We start from the raw sequence: 23445 nt of genomic DNA, 5'->3' as shown, positions 1-23445 counted from the left end.
TGACGAGGTGGATTAACCGAAGAATCAAGAACTGTAGCATTCCAAATGAGAGGCTGGCGCTCAATCTCCTCACGACATGAGGGAGCTGAGCGTACGATAGCCCGTCTCATGGAAACCCAAATCTGAAGGAGCGATCGGAGAAAGGGTGAGAGGGTGGAAGTGGACAAGGGGGCATCCGTAAAGAGAAAACGACACCTTGAATGCCAAGTATGACCATCTCTAGTGCCGAGTCGTGGAGTCACTGTGCAAAGAGCAGCCTGAAGAAGCATCTTCCAAGGTTCTTGGCCGGGAAAAAGACCCCAAACAATAAGCTTGGTAAGAAGTGCGCGGCTCTGTAACTCTGGATCAATAATGCCAAGGCCTCCCTCTGACCTAGGACGAATGATCGTGGACTAGCGAACTCGAGCACGAGTATCAATAGTTCCATCTGTGCCACTCCATAAAAAGTTCCTCACTAGTCGGCGGAGCTAAGTTATCACACCGGAATGTAACATCCAACAAGAGGCCGTATACCATACTATAGCTAGAATGACTTGGTTGGCGACCAATGCACGGCCAGCCAACGACAGATGACGTGAAGACCAATGGCATAGCTTCCTGCGAATCTCAAAGGGAAACTCCTGGCTAAAGATCCTTCGAGAAAGTCCCAGTCAACACGATCGTATGCTTTCTCAAAGTCAAGGATGAAAAAAGCGAGAGGTTCAGAAGATGATCTTGCCCACTCTACTGCCTCATAAAAAGTGAAGACATTATCCAGGATGCATCGATCCATGACGAAGCCTGTCTGAGAAGTATGAATAATATCTGGTAAGAACGGCCGCAAGCGATGGTTGATCAGTAACGCTAATATCTTATAGCCCGAAGGGAGTAGGGTAATAGGTCTCCACTGTCGGAGCAGAGTAGTGTCACACTGCTAGGTTTCGCGGCAGAGCAGGGCGACATTGGTAGGGTACGCGGCAGAGCTGCTAGGGTTCGCGGCAGAGCAGGGCGACGTTGCTAGGATTCGCGGCAGAGCAGCTAGGGTTCGCGGCAGAGCTCCTCGCTCTCTCTCTCATGAGTCTTTCACTGTTTTTAGGGTTTCGCCACTTCTTCTTTGTTGGCTTTAGGGTCGAAATTGCCTTTTGGCTATTTTTAGGGTTTCGTAACTATTTTTTTTGCTGTTTTTAGGGTTTCGAAACTGTTTTTTTGTTGTTTTTAAGGGTTTTGTCATTGTTGTTTTTCCTGTCTTTAGGGTTTCGTCACTGTTTCTTGTTGTTTTTTAGGGTTTCAAATCTGTGTTTTGTTGTTTTTTAAAGGTTTCACAAGCGTTTCTTGTTGTTTTTTAGGGTTTGTTACATTTTTTTGTTGTTTTAAACTCTCTTCTTCTTCTTCTTCTTCCTCTCTCTCTCTCTCTCTCTCTCTCTCTCTCTCTCTCTCTCTCTCTCTCTCTGTGAAGAGCCAGCCAAGGGCGAGGGCGAGCTAGCCAAGGCGAAGGCGAGGACGAGGGCAGCCAGCCAGGGTGAGGGCGAGGGCAAGGCCAACCAGGGCGAGGGCGAGACCTCTTCAAGGCGAGGCTGCAGCAACTTACGTTGCTTTGTCACATCAACACCAGTGGTAGTTGGTGAGGGCCTTGACTCAGTGCTTGCTCTGTTCTTCTCTCTCGGGGATGGACCAACACTGGCCTTATATAATGGCCTTATAAAATGGCTGCCCTTATATACACTGGCCTTATATAATGGCTGCCCTTCCCCTTTTGGAATAGCATGGCTCCAATGGCATCATCCCCTACTGATGGATTTACATAAAACACTTTCTCCCAATCAGGAGCCTGCATGGCTGACAACCCCCCTAACACCTCTTTCACCTCTTGAAACACTTCTTCACACTTGTCATCCCATTGCAATGGATCATGCTTTGCCACTTGTTGTAATGGATAAAGAAGCTGAGAAGACAATGGAATAAACCGCGCCATGTACTTCACTTTGTGTATAAAGGTTGCCAATTGCTTCGTACTCGTAGGTGATGGAAGAAGAATAATAGACTTAACCTTATCTGGATCAGTCTCAATGCCATTTTCTGACACCATATGGGCCAATAACTTCACCCTTGGTTGTGCTAGATGACATTTCTTGGGATTTAGTGGTCCTCCACATTCATCATATCGAGCCAATACCATTTGTAGCTTCTTATGATGTTCAACCCTACTGCTATAGACACAAAAGTCGTCCATAAAAGCTTTAACACAACTACCAATGAATGGTTTCAATACCCAATTTGCTCTCTCTTGATAGAAAGATGGTCCATTTGTCAACCGAAATGGCAATACTCAGTAGCAATAGCAGCCCCATGGCGTAATAAAAGTTGTCTTTGTGCGGTCTTTAAGAGCAATCTTCAATTGAAAATAGCCTGAAAAACCATCACACACACTGTACCTCTCATAACCTGCCACTGAATCCAAGATCTGATCAATGAATGGAAGAGGATATGGGTTCTTCTTAGTGGTTGCATTTAAGGGTTTAAACTCTACACAAATCCTCCACTTCCCATCCTTCTTTGGACTGACTACTATTGGACTCACCCATTCTGTGGTCTCCAGAGTCCACAGGGACTATGAACCCTGCCTTCAATAACTTGTCCACCTCTTCTCGCAAGGCTTCCATTTGCTCTTGACCCATCCTTCTTAGCCTTTGCCGCATTAGCTTAGCACCTTCTTTCAGCTCTATATGCATCTCTTCTCCCTTGAACCCTCTGATCTCTTCATATGAAGTAATGAACAAATCAGGAAAACGAGCCAGCATTTGCAAATATATCTCCTTCTCCATAATTGAGAGGTCTCCACTGATCATTTGTGTCATCAATTCTTGCTTCTTTGACAATTCAACCTTGGTTTGCATCAGCCCTTCAATCACTTCATAAGGCCCTTCACTTTCATCTTCAACTTCATTCACAAATGCAACTAAACTAGACTCCTGGATTTCTTTATCCATCAAAAGAAATGCAACATCAGCATCCTCATCACTGTTGGTAGTGCTATCACTGTTCTCATCTGTCACCGTGAAATAGTCTTCATCATTAGACTCATCCTCATCTTCATAAAGCTCCTCCATTCGTTTCCTTGTGTCCATATTATATAGCTTCTTGGCACTTGTCTTTGCATAGAGGCTAATCGTACCACGTCGCCAATCTTGAACAGCTCCCACTGCACGTAACCATGGTTTGCCCAATATAATAGGATATGCTCCCAACCTCGCTGGCATCACATGAAAATCAACCACCGCCTTTGCATCATATGCCTCCACTTCTAAGCTCTTTACAACACCCAAGCATTTTACTTTTTGATGGTTTGCCAATCCGATCCGAAAGCCTGACACCCCAGTCACTGTAAGACCCATCTTTTCAACGCATGAGTGTGTTATAACTTATGACACATATTTGGGCTCCGCCATCTACATAACCTTGTCCCAGATTTTTTCTTTTATGCCACACATCTACTATTGGACAAATGTCTGGTAGCTCATCCATTGCCAACACCTTTACTGAACCTCTCTCTGACTCTTTCTTCATTGGGTTAACCATCCTCTTCCATTGTCTCTTTAGCTTAGGCACCATCTCTATAAGCTGCCCAAAAGTAACATCTGCCTACCTGCCTGTCAGATCCTCCTTCAAGTCATAGCTTAATTGCCCATCCCCTAGTGGAAAATCTGAAACATGAAATTTGCGACGAGCTCTCCTTTTCCTCTTGGCCTTGACATCCTCGCCTTCATGACTCTTTCCCTTCTTCTTACTAGGACTTGGGGCACTTTTTTCTTCCTTTTTCTCTGTGGTCCTCTTCCCAATAGGCATCACTAATGTATCCTCTAGCTTTGATGTCTTCTCCAAGGTAACCACACTTAATACTTTTGTCTTTCCCTTTTCCTCTTGGGTTAATCCACTGGTTCCTTCATCTCCCTTAATTTCGATGCCATAATCATTTGACCTAGTTAGCACCTGTCTTGGCAATGGATACATATCTCCCCCCATCCTTGGTGGCTTATCACATTGCGGGCTGAGTGACCCAACTCTCCACAATTATAACATGTGGGTGTCTGCCTCCAAAACCTACCATTGCTTTGTCCAACACCATTCCTGGGTCTTTCTTCACCTCCTGGCTGATTTGCAAATCTCTCTCGACCTCGATTTTTTCCCACTTGACCTAGCATGTTTAGGCTGAGATTCTTCATTTAATCTATGACTTGCCTCATGTCTTGCCTTAGCCCATCATCTTGTACTGTTGTAGTGACCACTGCTGGCATAACCTGAGGAGTAACAACAACCACTGGTTCATGATGAACCCTTGGCATACGACCTTGCGAAGAATCCATAGGCTGAAATTCAGACCTCATGGGCAAAGACTCCACTCCTAACTGGCTCATTTTCCTCAACTTCCACTCTTTGTTCCTTGCTACCTCCAATGTATCTTCATATGTCCTAGGCTTCTTTAGCTCCACTCTCCAACGTATATTCTCCCAAAGACTGGCCAAGAACATGTCCTTTTTCATCATGTCAGGCGGGGGTACCTGTGGTGCTAAGGCCTTGCATATCCGCTCCCATGCCAATGAAAACTTTCGTATGTATGCATCTATCGGCTCACCCTCCTTTTGCACTAAAGCCTGTACTTCTTGCCACACTTTGTGAGGATTTTCTATCTTCACAAACTCCACTTCCAATCCATGTCTTAGATTGTCCCAACTCAATCTTACAGGTGGATCAGCCACACGCAACTCCTCTTCAAATGCTTTGGACCAAACTCGTGCATCACTCTTCAAACAAATTTGGAGAAGACGTAACATCTGTGCCGGGTCATGAATCTGGTTGCTAATGCAGACAACCTCCATCTTTTCCAAAAAGTCTTCCATATCTTCATCACTTCTTCCATGAAACTCCGGATAAGAGAAAGCCATGGCTACCCAAGCTACAATGCTTTGAGAACCCCTTTGAATACACGTGCAAGAACCCAAAACTTTTGATCGACTCAATCCCTAAAAAACTTCAATGGAGCTTGTCTTTAGATAAGGACAAATACGTGCACATCAAATGAGTTTTCATAGTTAATCATTGGAATTACAACAGGCAAAGGACATTCCAGGATCTCTCGTAATCTTCTTGGCCCGAACATAAAGACTATGCGCTGTTGGAAAAAAACCTTCCTTGACACATGAACATTTATCTGGATTCTCTGAGTTAAGTGACAAGGAGTGAATTGAAGGCCATTTTGATCATCCAATAAAGCAAACCATGAAGCTCCCAAGAAGGCACACTTGACTTATCCTTTGATTTTGCCAGAATTTCAGTAGCATAACAGTATAAATGGCTTAAAAGACCAAAAAACCAGCCATCATAACTTGGAAAAATTTTGACAGAGCTTCCCCAGAAGTAGAGCAATGTGAACCCAAAATATAGACTGTATATGTATGCATAAACTGCCAACAATAGAACCCGAGCATCAAGTAGGAATCACTAGTACATAGCCTATGGCGAGGTCACGAAAAGGGTGCTCTAGCTACCCGTATCACCGAAAGGATCTCCACATTTGAGAATCCCTCAGCTCAATAAAACCTCACGCTATCGACCCTCACATGAAGGCTAATGCAAATCGCGTATAGTCAAGTCTCAGAAATGACTATCCTCTAGACCAAGTCTCAGAAATGGCTGGGACTGCCAAATAAAACCAAATATGGCTCCACAAAGGCGTACAATGGCAGTTTCCACAAGTAATGTACAATCCAACAGACAATGCGCTCAAATAGGCGCCAAATGATGCATACCCACAACAACTGCAAGTGACACCACTGCTAGTATATCACTGTACTCTAGCTATCTGTACCTGTGTGAATCATCTGTACCTGTACTTGTCCCTGTACCGATGGAGTGAGAGAAGAGAGACTATCTATTTACCCACTCCACACAGAGAGCGACACGCACACACACATCCAAAAAACTCAGCTCAAAAGAGGAGAACTTATGATGTTTAGATACAATAGAGCTTGGGCCAACACCAATGGGACAAACAGCTCACATAATATGGGTAGAACATGCCAGATACAATCACAAGTTGGAGTAGAAGCTTCGCTCATAGCAAAAACTTACACAGCAAAAACAACAGAAAAAAAGTGAGGAATTTGGCAAAATGGACAGCGCCATCGCATCCGGAACAGCCCAAAACCCCAGTCTACAATGTCAAAGTGCTCAAATCCGACCTCGGATGAGTAGTTTACGACCAAAACAGGCTCCAAAATGAGCAAAAACACACCTACGGCTGTTCCTCCTCTTCTATCCACGTTTTTTCTGGTCTTCTCTCTGGTTTTTCAGTTCCACACTTAGCTTTATTAGTTGGGCACCCTTGGCCTTTTAGATGACCTCAAACGGACCCCGAACAGGCCAAAAACTGACCTCGCAGTGCATAGTTGTCACTTTACTGCATCCATCCGCACACCTGGCACTCAACTTTTTCCAATAATGCATCCGCAACCACGTAAAGTGGACCCTAAAAGATGGTCCTCATGATTACCTCTCTGCATAATCATCACAAGAAAACACCCACGTTGTGTCCGTACTCATCCATGTGCAAAAATTGACCCCATTCGACCTCCTGACGCCACTAGATGCCATATGATGCACCTGCTTATCTCATGTCGTCGACCTGCAGATAGCTTCTTCGAGAAGTTTTACACGCTACCAACTCCTCATTATTGTAGAAAAAACACACTGGTACTGGCAATAGTGAAAATCGATGCACTATGTACATGCTGTCCCACCTGTACACATGTGGGCCCCACGTAACCACCTGGCTCTGGAGAATGGGCAATTCTTTATTCGATGCACCATGCATGGGTATGTACATATGCGCAATCCCTTGCTCCAAAAAAATCTTGACAACGACTACGCATGGTTTGGCCATACTTAATGGTCTAGAGATTTTTCCTTCGTCTGGGGGATTCACATGCTTTCCACACAGACATGGGGCCAGTACAGTGGACTATGTCAGGACTTCACCGAGCTTCATCTCTAGTATTCAGGATCTCAGTGTGGGACCTAGACATGTTGGAGTAGCAGTGGACCATGCTCTCCTTACTTTTTCAGTCTCTTTCCAGTATAGCGCCTTTCAGACACCACGGAGGATTGCACACACAGGGTATACTTTTACACAAGAGACGGACTCAGTCTATGTGGAGGAGATTTACAGGCGGATGTGGGCAGCCGAACTTGTATATACTGTGGAGGAGATCACCACTCTATTGACGGAGATCTTGCATGGGGCAGCAGCAGAGACATACCCACACACTCAACCAGATGAGAGAATACGTTCTGGGATGCCTCAGAATAGTTGGTATGATGAGGAGTGCAGAGAGATGAGAGTTCAGATTCAGAGCAAGCTTATACTTGGAGTCATTACATATAGACAGTCTCGGATTGCCCTTCGACGTTTAGTGCGACAGAAGAAGCGGGCCTTTTTAGCCCAGATGGAACGTGATTTGTATCAGCTCTTTTTGAGTCGAGATTCAGGTGAGGCCTGGTGTCTCTTCCATGAACACTCACCTCCTCCAGTGATTACTTCTCCCGAGATTTGGGGTTAGTATGCAGCATCATTATATACAATACCTGGGCAACCATCACTACCAAACCCTCTAGAACCATGTCCAGCCACTAGTACCTTCTTTACCACTGAGATGGTGAAGAACGCCATTGACAGGATGAGGACTAGGAGAGCATATGATCATGAGGGTTTGGTGGCAGAGCACTTGATACATGCTAGACATTTACTGTCAGAGGTTCTTGCGCGGTTGTTTAACCGTGTCATGTGTGAGGGACTACCCGAGTCTTGGAGGTTATCTACAATTGTACCTCTCTTCAAGGCAGGGGACCCCGCGGTGCCAGGGAACTACCGTACAATTATGATAGGGCACACATTGGCACGGTTGTATGCATCCATTCTTGAACATCAACTGAGTAAATGGGCAGAAAATGAGGGCATACGAGCAACATGGCTGGATTTAGGAGGGGTTTCTCCACTTTGGACCATATTCTTACACTCAGAGCCATTATTGAGGAGGGTCGGGCACATGGAAGACAGATGTATTGTTGCTTTGTGGACTTCCGCAAAGCATTTGACACAGTGCTGAGGGCCATATTGATGCGTAGGCTACTGAAGTTGGGAGTACCCACACAGATCATATGGGGGATCATGGCTTTATATGGCTCAGTGACTGGCCAGGTACGCACTCTTGAGGGGATTTCTGACATTGTTCATTCCACTATTGGAGTGAAATAGGGGTGTCCTTTGTTCCCTACACTTTTTGGTATGTATGTAGATGAGGTCTCTTACTACTTTGAGAGAGAGGGCGACAAAGGAGCTCAGCTAGCAGGGACATGGATCCCTTATTATTATATGCTGATGATATCAGAGTCACCAGAGGGCATGTAGAGACAGTTGGATGCATTGCACAGCTTTACAGAGAATAGTGGATTGTTTGTGAACCTTGGTAAAACCAAGGTTATGGTGTTTAGCACCACACCACAGTGGGTCAAGAGATTGGCACCTACACTCGTATATGGTCAGGATATTGTGGAGTACACAGATGAATATACATACTTGGGGGTGGTATTCACAGGACCAAGGTTTACTCTGAGGAGAGCAGTAGAGACTAGACTGTCCAGAGCCTATGCGGCATTGGGAGGGCTAGAGAGGATGTGTTCGCAGGTTCAGTTTCAAGAACCACGAACAAAGCTATGGATTTTTGATACTTTGGTTGCTTCAGCTATGCTTTATGGGGTCCAGGTTTGGGGACCATCTGTGAATCATGACAGTTGGAGGAGCATGGAGAGACCCTTGGTAGTTATGATATCCCGAATGATTAGAGCCAAGGCCTCCGTACCACATGCGATTATTCTAGCGGAGGTAGCCGCCCCTCCTATAGAGATTGAGGCTCTTACCAGATCAGTGTCCTTTATGCACAATCTATGGGATACACATAGAGGCAGATATACTAGATTGGCTCTTGAGTCCTCTAGACAGTTAGCGATGCAGGGAGACGCATCATGTTCGTATGTGCAGATGACCTCATGGTTTCAGAGGCATGGTTTCAACATGGATATATTGCCTCCTTTTCAGTATTCCTTGGATGCACCCTCCCTACCAGTCACACGGACGGAAATCATTAGACTCATCCGTCAGGATCTTATACAGTTGGACACTAGGAGGACATGGGTAGAGCCGATGCAGGAGTTGGGCACGAAGATGGATTTCTACAAAGAGCATCTTCTCGAACTTTCGGGAGATGGGTTTGTGATTCGTCCGAGCTACATGGACACTCATTTGTCTCATGGTCTGCGATGTGCTATTGGTCAGATTCGCACATCCTCACACAAGCTGGAGATTGAGATGGGTAGATTTAGAGGGATACCACCGGAGTCTAGGATATGCCAACTATGCGATTGAGAGCCAGAGACAGAGCTACACTACATATGCCATTGCACTGTGTATTATGAGATACGAGGGCGCTTCCATTGCTTATTCAGGGAGGGTTTTGGACCCCTAGATAGAGTCATGAGGTATCAGGATCAGAGATGCCTTGGCTTATATTTACTTGAGCTACACCGACATAGAGATAGTCTGTTGAGGAGACATAGAGTACGACAGTCAACAGAGACAGATCACAGAATTCTTTGGATCGAGGGAGCCAGGAGACTAACCACCAGCACAGGGTTGTACCCACATTCATACCAGAGGCACCCTCATTTACAGGGCGACTAAGCTCGGGAGATCGAGACGACCACGACCGAGACATAGGAGCGCACTCCATCGACGGAGGCTCTAACAGAGGATCATAGGCATTCTAGCACGACACCCAGAGTGTCATTGAGGGCCTATTCTACATTTTCACATTTCACATTTCACATTTCACACTTCATTTTCAATTTTCATTTTTTACATTCAGTACTTTTTGTACTTGTACTTCAGACATTGTATTAGATTCACCACTTTGTATCTGATGGTCTCATAGGTCCATTTTGGCCTTTTGAAGACGTTAATATATCATTTCATTTCATTTCATTTCTCTCTCTCTATTTCTCACGGAGGATGGGTTTGTGATTCGACCTAGCTATATGGACACACATCTTTCTCATGGTTTGCGTTGTGCCATTGGCCAGATACGCACATCCTCATATCGGCTCGAGATTGAGACTGGTAGATTCAGAGGGATACCAACAAATAGCAGGATATGCCGCTTATGTCATCTAGAGCCAGAGTTAGAGCTACATTACATATGCCATTGCACAGTGTACTATGAGATACGAGACCGTTTCCATTGTCTAATCAGAGAGGGTTTTGGGCCTCTATCTAGGGTCATGAGTTATGTGGATCAGAGATGCCTTGGACTGTATCTACTTGAGCTACACAAGTATAGAGACACTTTACTGAGGAGAGCTGGAGAGAGACAGTCCCAGAGATAAATTACAGATTTCTTTACACTAGATATTGGACACCCAGAGGAGCAGCCACCATTGCAGAGCTTTGCCCGCACTCATACTACCACTACGGGCATTCTCATAGACCGAGCATTGGAGCTAGGGAGATCTAGAAGACCGCGATTGAGGGGAGGAGCTACACAGTATAGATGGAGACTACAACAGAGGATTCGAGCCATACTTTTTAGACGGCCAGAGTGTGGATGAGGATGGATCTCTACCGTATCTATCTCCCCCCCCCCCCTTCTCTCATTGTACTACACAGTGTACTCGGCACCTTTTGTATTAGCTAGCACATCCATACAGTTCCAATTTGTAGTAGTTGTATTTTTGTTTCAGTTCTTTTTGATTCCGAACATGGTATCAGATTCAGTATGTTGTAACAACTTGGTCTCATAGGTCATTTTGGCCTTTTGAAGACGTTAATATATCATTTCATTTCATTTCTCATATGCCCTCTCCCTTGGTCTTCTCTCCTGCATACCGGTACCCTCACTAGCGATGTCGCTAGTGGGGCTCTTCTGCTTACTCTCAAAATGGGCGGCTTCGGGACCGTGGGAACCAGGCCCTTGGATGGCGCTTGCCACGTCAGCATCACGCATCAATGCCGCACGATAGCCGTCGGCCACCGGCTGCTACCAACGCCGCCGTTTCTGCCCTGCGTCGCCAGGCTCGGGCATGCAGCGCTGAGATTAGAGCTCCATGGCCACGCTCGCAAGGAGTTCCAAGTCCTTGCGATACCTCTAATGGGCACGCCTTTGGGCTATATAGCCTGCGTTCTGGCTTGTCAGTGCATCTGGGGCCGTTCGATGGCCACATGGCATGGCCCCATGCATTCGCCCCTTTGGGTGACAAAGCTCTCCACAAAACCCTCCTTCCCATTTTTTCCCTACACATTCAGACCTTAACCATTTCTGGCTTACCTGCCCGGTCTCCTCGTCGTAAAGCGCTACTAAAACCCGCTAGCTCGAACTCCGATTCCCACCATCCTCACTGCATTTGGACCACATCGGGCCCGCAAACCTAGGCCACAAGAAACGGAGAGGGGCATCTGGTACCTCCCTACATTGGCCTTAGCCCTTTGTCTTGCACCTGCTAGCACCCTTTGCTTGGCATCAAGCACTTCCTTGCACAGACCAACTTTGGCTGCGCCAATGTTCCATTTGAGTGAATAGCCTCTTTTTTTTTTCTTCAAATGACACCAAAGAATATGTAACAAATGTACTGAACTAGGTTCACATAGGCCCCATAGAGGCATTACCATGCCCACTAATAAGATGTTCTGATGTATAGTGCCTCTTTCCAAATTAGTTGAAAATACATAAAGAAAATCTATGAACACAGCAACACATCGATCTGGCTTTCTTGAATCTTCTCCTCAATTATTTTGAGGAGCTCTTCTCAATGTGGTTGTTTTTGAACCGAAAAGATCATAACAAATGTGGATTGCTATCATGTGAAACATTGGTAATAAACTGCATTCTATTGTCTGCTGTACGCTTACGCAACCATTTCCTTTTTTAAGTTTGGATTTTTATACTCTGTAAGCTTTTTCTGTATATGAAATTTAGGAGTGATGCAGCTGATAGAATGAGTTGCCTGACATAGGCTGTTGACAGAGAATTTCTACTTCGAATGTCTTATATGGAAATATACAATGAAGACATCAGGGACCTTTTGGCTCCAGAGCAAACAAAACTGCAAGTGCATGAAAGTCTGGAGGTAAATTTGAGCTTCTGGCTGCAAGTATTTTGATTGAGTGGTCTTCATCAACTTTCTGGAACAGCCTCTCAATATCTTGATACTCTGTGCCCGTGGGCAGCGTGGAATATTTGTGGCAGGTCTTAGGGAGGAGATCGTTGCGAATCCTGAACAGATTCTTCAGCTGATGGAGTTTGGAGAAGGTGCAGTGCTGTGAGGGCATTACCATCAATCTATAACTATCTTTACAGTTTTGGTTTACATCACTGAAATTGATATGTTTCTTTGGACCTGAGGAAAGGGCAGCCCATAGGCATGTTGGTGAAACAAACATGAATGTACATAGTAGCAGATCTCATGCAATTTTCCGAATGGTAAATATAAACTCTAAACTTCAAATGCAGATGTGTAAGACTGGGTGAAGTCTATTAGAAGATCTCCAACAGTGGGTTAATGCACCTTGTTTAGGTTATTGAAAGCAGAGACAGAAGTCAAGATGATACTGTGGGATTTTCTTGTGATGCTGTCAGGGTCTCTGTTTTGGTATCCTTGTTTTCCTGCAATCAATCTTCATCATCAGCACAGTCCTTGAAATCCTAAAGTTGAAGTCTTGAACACCTGCTTGTTATAGAACCTAGTCGACTTAGCAGGCTCTGAGCGTGTTGCAAAGACGGGGGCAGAAGGTGCCCGTCTCAAGGAAGGCACTCACATCAACAAGAGCCTTATGGTGCTTGGAACTGTGATCAACAAACTAAGTGAGGGCATTCAAAATCAAGGGTCTGTAAGCCTTATAAAAGTGTTTTGAGGAATTAGATGCTTAGGAAAGAGTTTTCAGTTTATATAAATGTCATGTTTTTTTAATACTTAAGGTTTATGTGCAGTGGCCATGTTCCCTACAGAGACAGTAAACTCACACGAATTTTGCAGCCATCTTTGGGAGGGAATGCTAGGACGGCTATCATTTGCAACATAACACCAGCCGTAGTAAGTTGCATGGAAAGGCTAGCAAGTGTCTCAGTCTCAGAACTAGACTAATTGTGGTCTTAGTGAGTGGGTGTTGCCGCATACTAATGCAGATTTGCACCTTGCCAGGTTCATGTTGATGAGTCAAGAGGAACATTGCAATTTGCAAGCAGGGCCATCCGTGTTACAAACTGTGCCCAAGTGAATGAGGTGTAATACAAGAATGATTAGCTGTCAAGTGCCTCCATACGAATGTTCTCTTGTTTTACATCAATGACATTCATGTGGTTCCTGGCAGATACTAACAGATGCAGCATTGCTTAAAAGGCAAAAGAAGGAGATTGAGGAGCTACGTGCCAAGCTCAAAGTAAGTATGCACATGGGAATTTACCTGTAAGTGTCCTGGATAGGATGGTGTCTCGTGAAGTGTTTGGAGGAAGAGATAACGACTCATTGGTTTGTGAGTATGTGGAGGTGACTGTGATTGCTTATTAAGTGAGGTTTCTTTGCTTGAACACAGGAGTCTCATTCAGAACATTCAGAAGATGAGATACTAACTCTCAGGAATACTCTGCTGAAGGTTGGCAACCTTTATTTTTGCATACTTGTTCTTTTAAAGCATGAAGTTCCATAAGTAAATTCACATTGTGCATTAGAGTGAATGTGAAAGAGAGAGAATTGCTCTTGAACTCCAAGAGGAAAAGAAAGCTCATGCAGAGCGAGAACGCATGCAAGCACAAAAGATTGAAAATCTAAGCACATTGGTTTTGAATTCTGCTGCGGAGGATCGAGAATTTGAGAAGCGCTCAAAAAAGGTGCCATTAGTTGTTACTTCTCTTAATTATTCTGGTGCTTTCTTGGTATTGCTTCTAACGCATAAATGGTGGAACTTCGGTTGTGGAGAATGCTCGACGGGAAACTTGGTGTCCACAATTAACAAGTGGATGCATAGCAGATAAGGTATGTTATAGTGAATAATTGTCAAGTATACATGCATGTTTCGACTGCTAGTATTTTAATGCAGATATGTATGACATATCCTTCTGAAAATGGGGTTCTTTGTACGAAATTCCTAAGAAGCTCTTTGAGATCTCCAATCCAGTACTTGAGTTCATGACTCTATGGTAAAGAAATCGAGGCAAAACTACAAGAACCTGGTCACTTGCTATGAACGTACAATCTGCACAACAACTACACAACGAATAATCTGTAACTACTAGTTGTATCTTATAGTAGCAGCTCTTTGTAATTCTTCCTACACAACTTTTTAAAGAAAGGAATTACTCCCTGTATGGAAGCTCTTCTCCTGGTACTGCTAGAAACAATGCAAAGAAGGTTCTTCATTAAGTTCCAGATTTTGAAGGTGAAAAAAAGCTTAAGTAGAGGGGGTGTCTCCGGGTTGCAAAAGCTTGAAAATGAAAGCTCGCAAAAATAAAATCCCCTGTTCTAACATGTGATATGTTCAACTGAAGACCGAGTATTGCCTCTGTTTGGTGGTTCAATTTGTCATCACTTTGTTGTCAATTGTCTTTTCACTATGGCATAAGAGATGAGAAGCCAGAGCCGATTCAAATTAACCCTCCAAACTCTGAAGACTTTGTCATAATTGGGGATCTTGAGTTAAAAATCTGGTTCAAGCATAAGCAGGTTGTCCTCTCACATCACACTTACAGATACATATACTAATCAAGGGTAAGTAAGCATAGCTTTGTTGCATCAAGCTACCACTGTCATCCTTAGAGGATCAATCAATGGTAAGTAAGCATAGTTTGTTGCATAAAGCTACCACTGTCATCCCTAGAGCATCAATTTTGATTGCTGAAGCACTATTGATTTCATGAGGACTGGCCACTGTTACCCGTATGAAAGACAACCAATTCCTATTTGTGAGAACTGGCATGGCCAAGATGATTAATATTCCTTTTTAAGCCGTTATTATGAAATCAGAATTGTGAATGTGAAGCATGATCTCATCATGCGTGCATCCAGAATGTGAGGGGTTTGACTCCAGTCTTCAGGAAAGGCAACAAGATTAATGGACAGGCAGTAGGCCTAAAGCTGTCATGGTTGGTCTAGAATATGCCTACCTTAGGAGCTGTAAAATTCCTCGCAAATTATAAGAATCCACGACAAGCTGTTCAGTTTTATTTTTTGCCGGAAACAATCACTAAATATATCCAGAGTATTCTGCAAAGTTTTTCTTTAGTATTGGATATCGCATTGCACTTAGAGGTACTAAACATTTATAATTACAAGTTAAGGGTGCAAGAAGGTTTACTGAAAATGAACCTGCCATTGCACGAGGTTCAATATATGAGTGGACAAAATCATATTAGTGGTGAGCCACCGTGTATCCCTTCTCTTGCAAGATATACCAAGGGAGAATGTCATCAATGTGGATCGCAACGGTTAATGCTCTGTCTAAGAGAGAAATCTGAAAATGCAATCTGAATAACAGTAAAGGTATTCGAAGGTGTTGCCTCAACCCGTCAAGACGGCAAGAAGCGTAAGGATCTCCCATTGAAGCAAATGGGATGCAATGATTTTACATCCTTCCTTCAAAAGCATCTGACCACATACATCAGACACACTTTTATTGCTAAGTGGCCAAATACTGCATTCAAAGGTTTCCTAGAGATGTCGTAGTCTCTGTTATAGACGATGTAGTGATCCCCTCCTGAGTGAATCATTGGAGTCTATAGTAGGGCTACATTGTCACTGGCATGGGACAGGCAGTTAGTCATAGTTGGTCGGGTTTGACCGGGTTTCACACTGGACGGACTCTCTTGCCGGGTCGGTGACACGTGGTAGGGATACGGGTGGTGGTCCAGTCGACACCGTGGCCAGTGCACCACCACCACAGATCAGAGATAGGCTTAGCTTGAGTGGATATTTTGCAGCCGTTGGTGGCTCTTCATGTTTGTATATATCCGTAGTGGGTTTGGATCAGTAGTTACTTTTATGTGGTCAGTTGTCTTAGTATGTTATCTTGCTTTCACCCACAACACGTCTTCACGTCTTCCCTGCACAGCCGAGCCTCGACACCCCATTGTACCATGAGTTCTGTACTGGAACTGAGTGTGTTGCCACGCCAGAGTCTGTATTGGTTTCTTTGAGTTAGTCGATGTTCATACTTTTCAGGTTTCACTATTGAGTCTTGCTATTGTTGAGATTTTCCAGCCAAGTGGTCCATTCTCTCTCTCGCCTTGGTCTAGTGGTGATTGGACCAGTTTTCAACAAGTTAAATGTCTTCGTGCCCAAAGCTTGGGTGGGCTTTTGGTTACTGCATGACACATACAAGGCAGTCAAAAGAGCGACAAAGCCCACTATTAAGTCCTCTGAAGTATTACCACCGGAAGCGTCGACCCTTCGTGCCAAGTAGAAGGCCACCAGCCCATTACCCCTACCTTCCCATGCAGCTACCTCCATTCCCTCAACCAGTTCTACACCTCCCCAATCACCCCCATCAATAAAGTTCTCATCCCTTGTGTTACAGCAAGCTCCTGCACAGACAACCATGGAGGAGCTTACAAGCGTCCTGGCTAAGGTGAACATCAAGTTCCCGACTTTCAAAGGTCTCTCTACAGAGGATGCCGACGACCATGCTCGAAGGTTTGTTTCTCTATGTAGAGGTCGTGGCCTCAACCGCAAAGACGCCTACTTAGAACTCTTCCTATCTACCTTGGATGGTTTAGCAGACAAGTGGTACAGTAAATTTGCAGAAAACCACTTTACTACTTGGGCCACATCGAGAAAACAATTCTGTGAAGCTTTTAGACCCTGGGACTTCCAAGAAAAGGTTCTGGATGAGTTAGCCTACGTGATGCTTCAGCCCAAAGAGACTTTTGCAGACCTCATGACCAGAACAAAGTCTTTGGTCACCAAGCTTCCTCAGCAACCGAGTGAATTCATGGTTAAGAAGTCGGTGGAGAAGGCTCTTCCCAAAACCTTTCCTCCCAAAACGTCTCAACAAAAACTGCGGGAGAGTCTCCGACCTAATGCCATCCTGTTGCAGCCACTACTCGGATAAAAGGAGCGAGGAAGCTGTTCACCGACTCTCCTCAGGTAGAAACCACCTCAGTCCTTTTATAAAATCCCTTTGATTCTTTGACCTCTCTACGCAGAACTGGAAGCTCTGAAGTTACAACGAGCTCTTCAAGAAGAGAGATCATTCTCTCTTCGGCAGGAGAAGCGTCCACAACAAGAAGCTTTGGACACTCTCAAGCGCGAACTCGAGGAGCTCAAAGCTCACCAGGAGACTTAAACTATGGTTTGGTGTACCTCTTGTCGTTCTCCCTGGCATCCTCCACAGGAATGTTCACTCAGAGCTTGCTGTCACTTCTGTGAGAAGTCAGTCAGGGCATGATGACAAAGAATGCTACTATCTAAAGGGACTGAGACAATTACAACAAAGTCTCGCTCCAATGCTTCAACAAGGCTTAGCTCTTGCATCTCATACGGTTTTTGCTTATGGTCAACAAACCCAAATGCCACCCTTGCTGACAACCCCTCCTATGCCAGTATTCCAATGTATGCAACACTCTTTCCCATCACAAAGTTTTTATCATGCTAGTGTCCCCTTAGGCCCTCAGAGCCCTTGCTAACAACCCCTCCTACGCCAGTATTCCAAGGTATGCAACACTCTTTCCCATCGCAAATTTTTTATCATGCTAGTGCCCCCTTAGGCCCTCAGAGCTTCTACACCTCAACTGCCAACCCTATGCAGCAAGAGCAGAGACCACCTCGTCCACCCTCCCGACCAGTCAATCACTCCATCCTATGCTACAGGTGTGAAGAGTATGGACATTATCAAAGTAAATGTTCTCTTCCTTTAAGGGTCTCCGCCTTGCCGCCGTTGCCCCGAGGTTAAAGATCATTACAACAAAGATTGTCCAAAGCAACGAGCGTCCACGTCTTCAAACCCGAACCTAAACCAACAAGAATTCACATTTCCCAAGATCAACCTGATCACAGTGAACACTATCCCTCAGCCGTCACCTGCTACTCATGTGGTTAGGCCACATCAAGTGGAGGAGCCTGCTGGAGTCCTCACTCGGGCACAAAGAGCAGCGCTTGGTCTCAGCTTACCAAAAGATCCATCTCGTCCATCTCCACTTTCACAACCTGGCCTACCTGATCCAATTGACGAGCCCTTCATTGGTGCTAAGAGCAGGCCAACCTCCATGTTATCTGACATTGATGGAGCTTTCTTGGAAGCATTGGTTGACTTGCAACAGATCAAAGTTCCAGAGGAAGCGCAGATTGAAAGAGCCAAGTCCACAACAGAAGCTATCTTGAAGAACTTCTTTCAGCAAGTGTCTCTTTACGATATGCTCCGGCTCGATGCAAACTTCCGAAGTGACACCCTTTCAGACATTCAGTCTCTGTATCTGAGTGCAGGGCCTAGTGGTGGGCACCTCCGCGTACAGCCGTCAGAGTCGTACATGATTTCCTATCCAGCCGCTCCCCTCACCGATTACAAAAGTCATCGTCTCACCGCGTCTATTCTTGGGCACAAATTCTCCGGCGTCATAGTCGATGGTGGATCTGGGATCAATCTGATACCAGATTTCACTATGTTGGATGTAGGACTGCAGCCTACCTGCCCTACCTCCTTCACAGTTACATTGGTTGACTAGAGGATAGTCTACCCAGTGGGCATAGTAGACAAGGTGCCTATGCAAGTACAAGACTTCACGTTCAACTTGGATTTTGTTGTGGTTCGTCTTCCCCCAGGTTGAGGGAGGTTTTCCCTTGCTCATCGGTAGACCTTGGTTGCGGCACACAAAGGCACTTCACAATTGGGGAAACGACGCCATGTGGATTCATGCTCCTGGTTCCCCAATGCAACCAATTCGACTTGAAGGAGGTGTGGATTTGGTGGTTCATCGTAGTTCTTTGTCAATGGAGTCCAAGCCTGACATAGAGCAGCCTACCACACCAGATGGGTCCGACGAAGATCTTCTACAGTGGTTGGAGGCTACGACATCGCTGCCATGCTATGTGGTATCTACTCAACCCTTGCTTGAGGATCCACCTCTTTCCCTGCTGCGCTCAATGAGCAACACACCACAGAGGCCAGTGAGATAGTCATTGAGGACTATACTTCTGTGGGCCCCTCGTTGGAAGCCATTGGTCTTGGTGAACCTATAACACACCACAGAAGGGGAAAGAAATCTCCTTTGCAGGAGTTTACCATCGCCTCACATTTGCCCTTACCCTCCTCTGTATCCGATTCTTCAACCGCGCCACCACTCCCTGCTGTGTCTGAAGACTTACCCTTCGAGGAGCTTCTACAAGGTAACTATCCTAGATGGTTTCCCCACCCCCTTCACTGAGCGTGTGCTTGAAGATATGGCAGGGCGCGTACTGTACAGTTTCATGGATGACTTTAGTGGTTACAATCAGTTAGGCATCCATCCAGGTGATCAGATCAAAACGGCTTTTGTGACTTCATGGGACATTTTCATTTACACCAGAATGTCTTTTGGGCTAAAAAATGCTCTGCCCTCCTTCAACCGCACAGTATATCTCATCTTTTGTCCTTTGCTTATGGATCATCTTCGCATATTCATGGACAATTTTTCAACCTTCTCGGGTACTCAATGTTCGACCGCAGTGGAGAATCTAGAAGAACACCTCGCCCAGCTCTCTGTCATCTTTCTCAGGTGCAGGGAGGCCCGTCTGAAGCTCAATCCTAATAAATGTCACTTTTTGGTCATTGAAGGTACATTCCTGGGCCATGTAGTATCTGCTAAAGGCTTAGCGCCAGACCCAGAGAAGATAGTAGCAATATTGAGGTTGCCTCCTCCCATCAATCCTAGTGGTGTTCAAAGCTTTGTAGGCCATACAGGTTATCATGGCCGATTTATTAGGATGTATGCTGATGTTGCCCAACCCTTGACCTGCTTGACCAGTGCTGCCCTACCATTTCAATGGTCCATAGCTGAAGCTCAAGTCTTTGCTTACCTGAAAAAGCGCCCGACTAAAGCTCTGATTTTGGTAGCCCTTGATTGGTCTCTAACTTCCCATGTACATACTGATGCCAGTCTTACAGTTCTGGGTGCTGTCCTCACTCAGCCTAGCAAGGAGTTCAATCTTGATCGGCTCGTTCATCATGCAAGCAGGTTGCTCACTAAAGCGAAGCGCAATCACAGCACCACCGAGAGGGAAGGTTTGGCCATTGTTTATGCTCTTCAAAAATTTCGGCACTATTTATTAGGGGCTCACTTTACAATTATTACGGATCATCATGCTCTGCATTATCTGCAAAATAAGCCATAAGTTGTAGGCATGGTTTGGTGGTGGCTCCTTCTGTTCCAAGAGTTTGATTTTAGGTGGTACTTCGTCCTGGCAAACCTCACGTCATGCCGACCATCTCTCTCGAGTTGTCTAACAAACTTGGACACCCCAAGTCAAGATTTTACTGCGACTCAATAGAGATTCACTTCAAAACAGTTCACAAAATTGACATGGCCCTGCGTAGTTCCGTGCCCAGAGGTATTGGCCCCTTTCGGTATTTCTTTTTGTATTAATCTGTGTTCAAAGTACAAGAGAGTAGGCAGGTGCTCACTCCCAGACTCTACGTCCAGATGCTCTGAGAAGTGAGGCGTTGCCTACTTATTTAAAGCTACAAGGGATGCCCAAAAGCAGACCCCCAAAAATCTCTAAACTTAAAAGCTTTTAATCTCAAAAGCAATTTGGTCAAAAGTTGCCATAAAAATCAGCTAGCGCAATTTACGGAAATCCGTACAGGCTGCCACGTCATCAGCTAGCGCAAAAAGCGGAATTCCATACAATTTGCCACGTCAGCCTGCTAGCACATTTTGTAGGGGTCCGTATTGTTGCCACGTGGCATTTCTGCCGCAGTCACTATGTGTGTGTGTGTGCGCGTGTGTGTCTAGAAGCCTACCACGTCACCAATTTGTGACATACCCCCCTCTTGAAAGAAGTATAATCGCCCTCGATTACGCCTGCAAAACACAGAGAGGCCATAAACTATCTTAGCAAACATTGACTGTTAGTAGCGACGCACTAGGCACAATACATCTAGCACATTTACCAATCGACAGTCACATCATCGGACATCACAAGACATCAGATGACAAATCACATTCAAATTCATTTCAAATCTCTGACCATGATTAATCGGCAACGTATTTAGTAATTGCATCTAGATCCAGTCGGGACCTCACAGATGCCCGATTAACTAATCCATATTGCAATCATGTCTATAGAGATTTATGAGACCAAAATGCTGCAGTCATTTCGTCTTTCGGTTCTTGCACTGAAACAAGTCAAGAACAAATCAATCAATGTTATTTTTCATTTTCGGGAATTCCACTTCATAAAGTCATACAACAGAATATTGTCAGCCTAGCAGTATCCCTGAAACCCAAAGGGACATCGATGACTATATATCAAAAATCGGGGTAATCTGTTGACAAAGGAGCGGAGTGACTCCCCTCTTGTGCATGCCCGCTACACTAGATTCACCCATGCTTAAATCGGGGTTCTATCTGAGTAGACTATGCTAAACCGAATGCTTCAAGGTAAAGTTCCACAATTTGAGGAGTATCTGCTATGTCCTCGTCCTCCATCCACTTTGCATCCAATGCAAGATAGTTCTTGAATATAACCAAAAACCACCTAATCACTTTACCTTTAATCTTTCTATCTTTATGTGCCAATATTTGTTCTGGAATGAGTATCTCCTCGCTTTCCTCCACTTCGGATTGCTCATCTGACTCACCATCATCAAGCACATTGCCTTTAAAAGGCTTCAAGAGACTCACATGAAAAGCATTGTGAATTCTCCAAGTATTGGGTAGCTTCAGATTAAAGGAGACATCATTTATCTTTTCTTTTATTTGGAAAGGTCCATAGTATCTCATGCTAAGCTTTGGAAAAGCCGCTCCTTTCCCTTTTTCTTTCTTAGGCGTGCCTTTTCAAAACGTAAGAGCACCCAATCGTCTTATTTTAAATTCAAATCGTGACAGTGTCAATCTGTTGCCTTCTTGTGTCTTTTGTAAGATTTCGCTTAAGCCTCCTGGACCTTGGCAAAAGCAGTGTCCAAGTCCCTCGTGCAATGGTCGGCTTCAAAAATCTTATCTTTCGTGCTAAAGGAAGGGTAACATCCGTAGCACCTTCAATAATCTCAAATGGCGCCTTCCCCGTCGAAGAGTGGATCATGTTATTGTAGGCAAATTCCACCAAGGGCAAAAACTTTTCCCATTGAGTCTTCTGATCAGAAATGAAAGACTTCAATAAATCTAAAATGACTAAATTTGCAATCTCAAATTGTCCATCTGGTTGTGGGTGGAAAGATGGCGAGAACTGCAACGGTGTGCCTATGTTCTCCCAAATGGCCTTCCAAAACAAACTCGTGAATCGAGGATCTTTGTCAGAGACTATTGTCTCAGGCATGCCATATAATTTGAATATCTGGGCAAGGAACAATCTCGCTAAATGATCCGGCTTGACTGTTTTCTTCACTGGAATGAAATGAGCTTGCTTGCTAAATCTATCAATAACAATCCAGATACCATCGTGCCCACTCTGTGTCTTTGGTAGATCAAAAATGAAATCCATAGCAATACTTTCCCAAGGGCGAGTGAGAATGGGTAAAGGCTGTAACAAACCCTTTGCTTTATGCCTGTCAAACTTGACCTTCTGACATATGAAGCAATTGCGTACAAAATCGACCACGTCCTTCTTGAGTCTCGGCCAAAAGAAATAATGCTCCACACCTTTCAAGGTGGTATCAATGCCACGGTGACCCGTAAATGGTGGACAGTGACAATCGGTTAGAACCTTTTCCCTCAACGGCTTTGTAACCCACAACATCGTTTTCTTCATCAAGTAGCCATCCCGTATGGAATATCCCGCTACTACCTCCCCATTCTGTATTCGATTGAATACATCAGAAAAAATTGGATTTGTGGCGTACTGGTCGACCATGTCCTCGAAGCTCTATGGTGAATCGTGGAAATAGCCAAGACTAACGGCTTCCGGGACAAAGCATCTGCCACCAAGTTCTTGTGTCCCTCCCTGTACGTGGACAATCTGGAAGTGAAACTGTGACAAGATGTTAGCCTACCGCATCTGCTTTTTCGAAAGCTGCTTCTGTGACAAGAAGTAGCGTAAACTCTGATGATCAGCGAAGACCATAAAATCGGCTCCGAGTAGGTAATGTCGCCACTAAGTAAGAGCATGGATAACTGTCAAAAGCTCTTTCTCATAAATTTGTGCTGTCAATTTTGGCTGTGAAAACAATCATCTCTCATAGGCAATGAC

At 44.8% G+C, this 23445-nt stretch overlaps 1 protein-coding gene across 6 annotated transcripts in view; it reads left to right on the top strand.

Annotated features, from left to right (window-relative positions):
- The window catches only part of LOC147445821 (kinesin-like protein KIN-7I), a 189572-nt gene that overhangs the window by 21829 nt on the left and 144298 nt on the right, over window positions 1–23445 (top strand). For all 6 annotated transcript variants that reach the window (XM_086525198.1, XM_086525196.1, XM_086525195.1 and 3 more), the window contains exons 5-15: window positions 12094–12207; window positions 12308–12389; window positions 12493–12560; window positions 12655–12729; window positions 12818–12963; window positions 13068–13170; window positions 13279–13359; window positions 13448–13516; window positions 13670–13729; window positions 13806–13964; window positions 14053–14109. In XM_086525198.1, the coding sequence (XP_086381324.1) occupies window positions 12094–12207; window positions 12308–12389; window positions 12493–12560; window positions 12655–12729; window positions 12818–12963; window positions 13068–13170; window positions 13279–13359; window positions 13448–13516; window positions 13670–13729; window positions 13806–13964; window positions 14053–14109 (1014 nt within the window). The remainder of the gene's footprint in view (window positions 1–12093; window positions 12208–12307; window positions 12390–12492; window positions 12561–12654; window positions 12730–12817; window positions 12964–13067; window positions 13171–13278; window positions 13360–13447; window positions 13517–13669; window positions 13730–13805; window positions 13965–14052; window positions 14110–23445) is intronic.

This window comes from Adiantum capillus-veneris, chromosome 12 (genome assembly GCF_014529385.1).
Source record: "Adiantum capillus-veneris isolate H3 chromosome 12, ASM1452938v2, whole genome shotgun sequence".
In the NCBI taxonomy this organism is placed as follows: domain Eukaryota; kingdom Viridiplantae; phylum Streptophyta; class Polypodiopsida; order Polypodiales; family Pteridaceae; genus Adiantum; species Adiantum capillus-veneris.
This window is presented reverse-complemented; position numbering and strand designations above follow the sequence as displayed.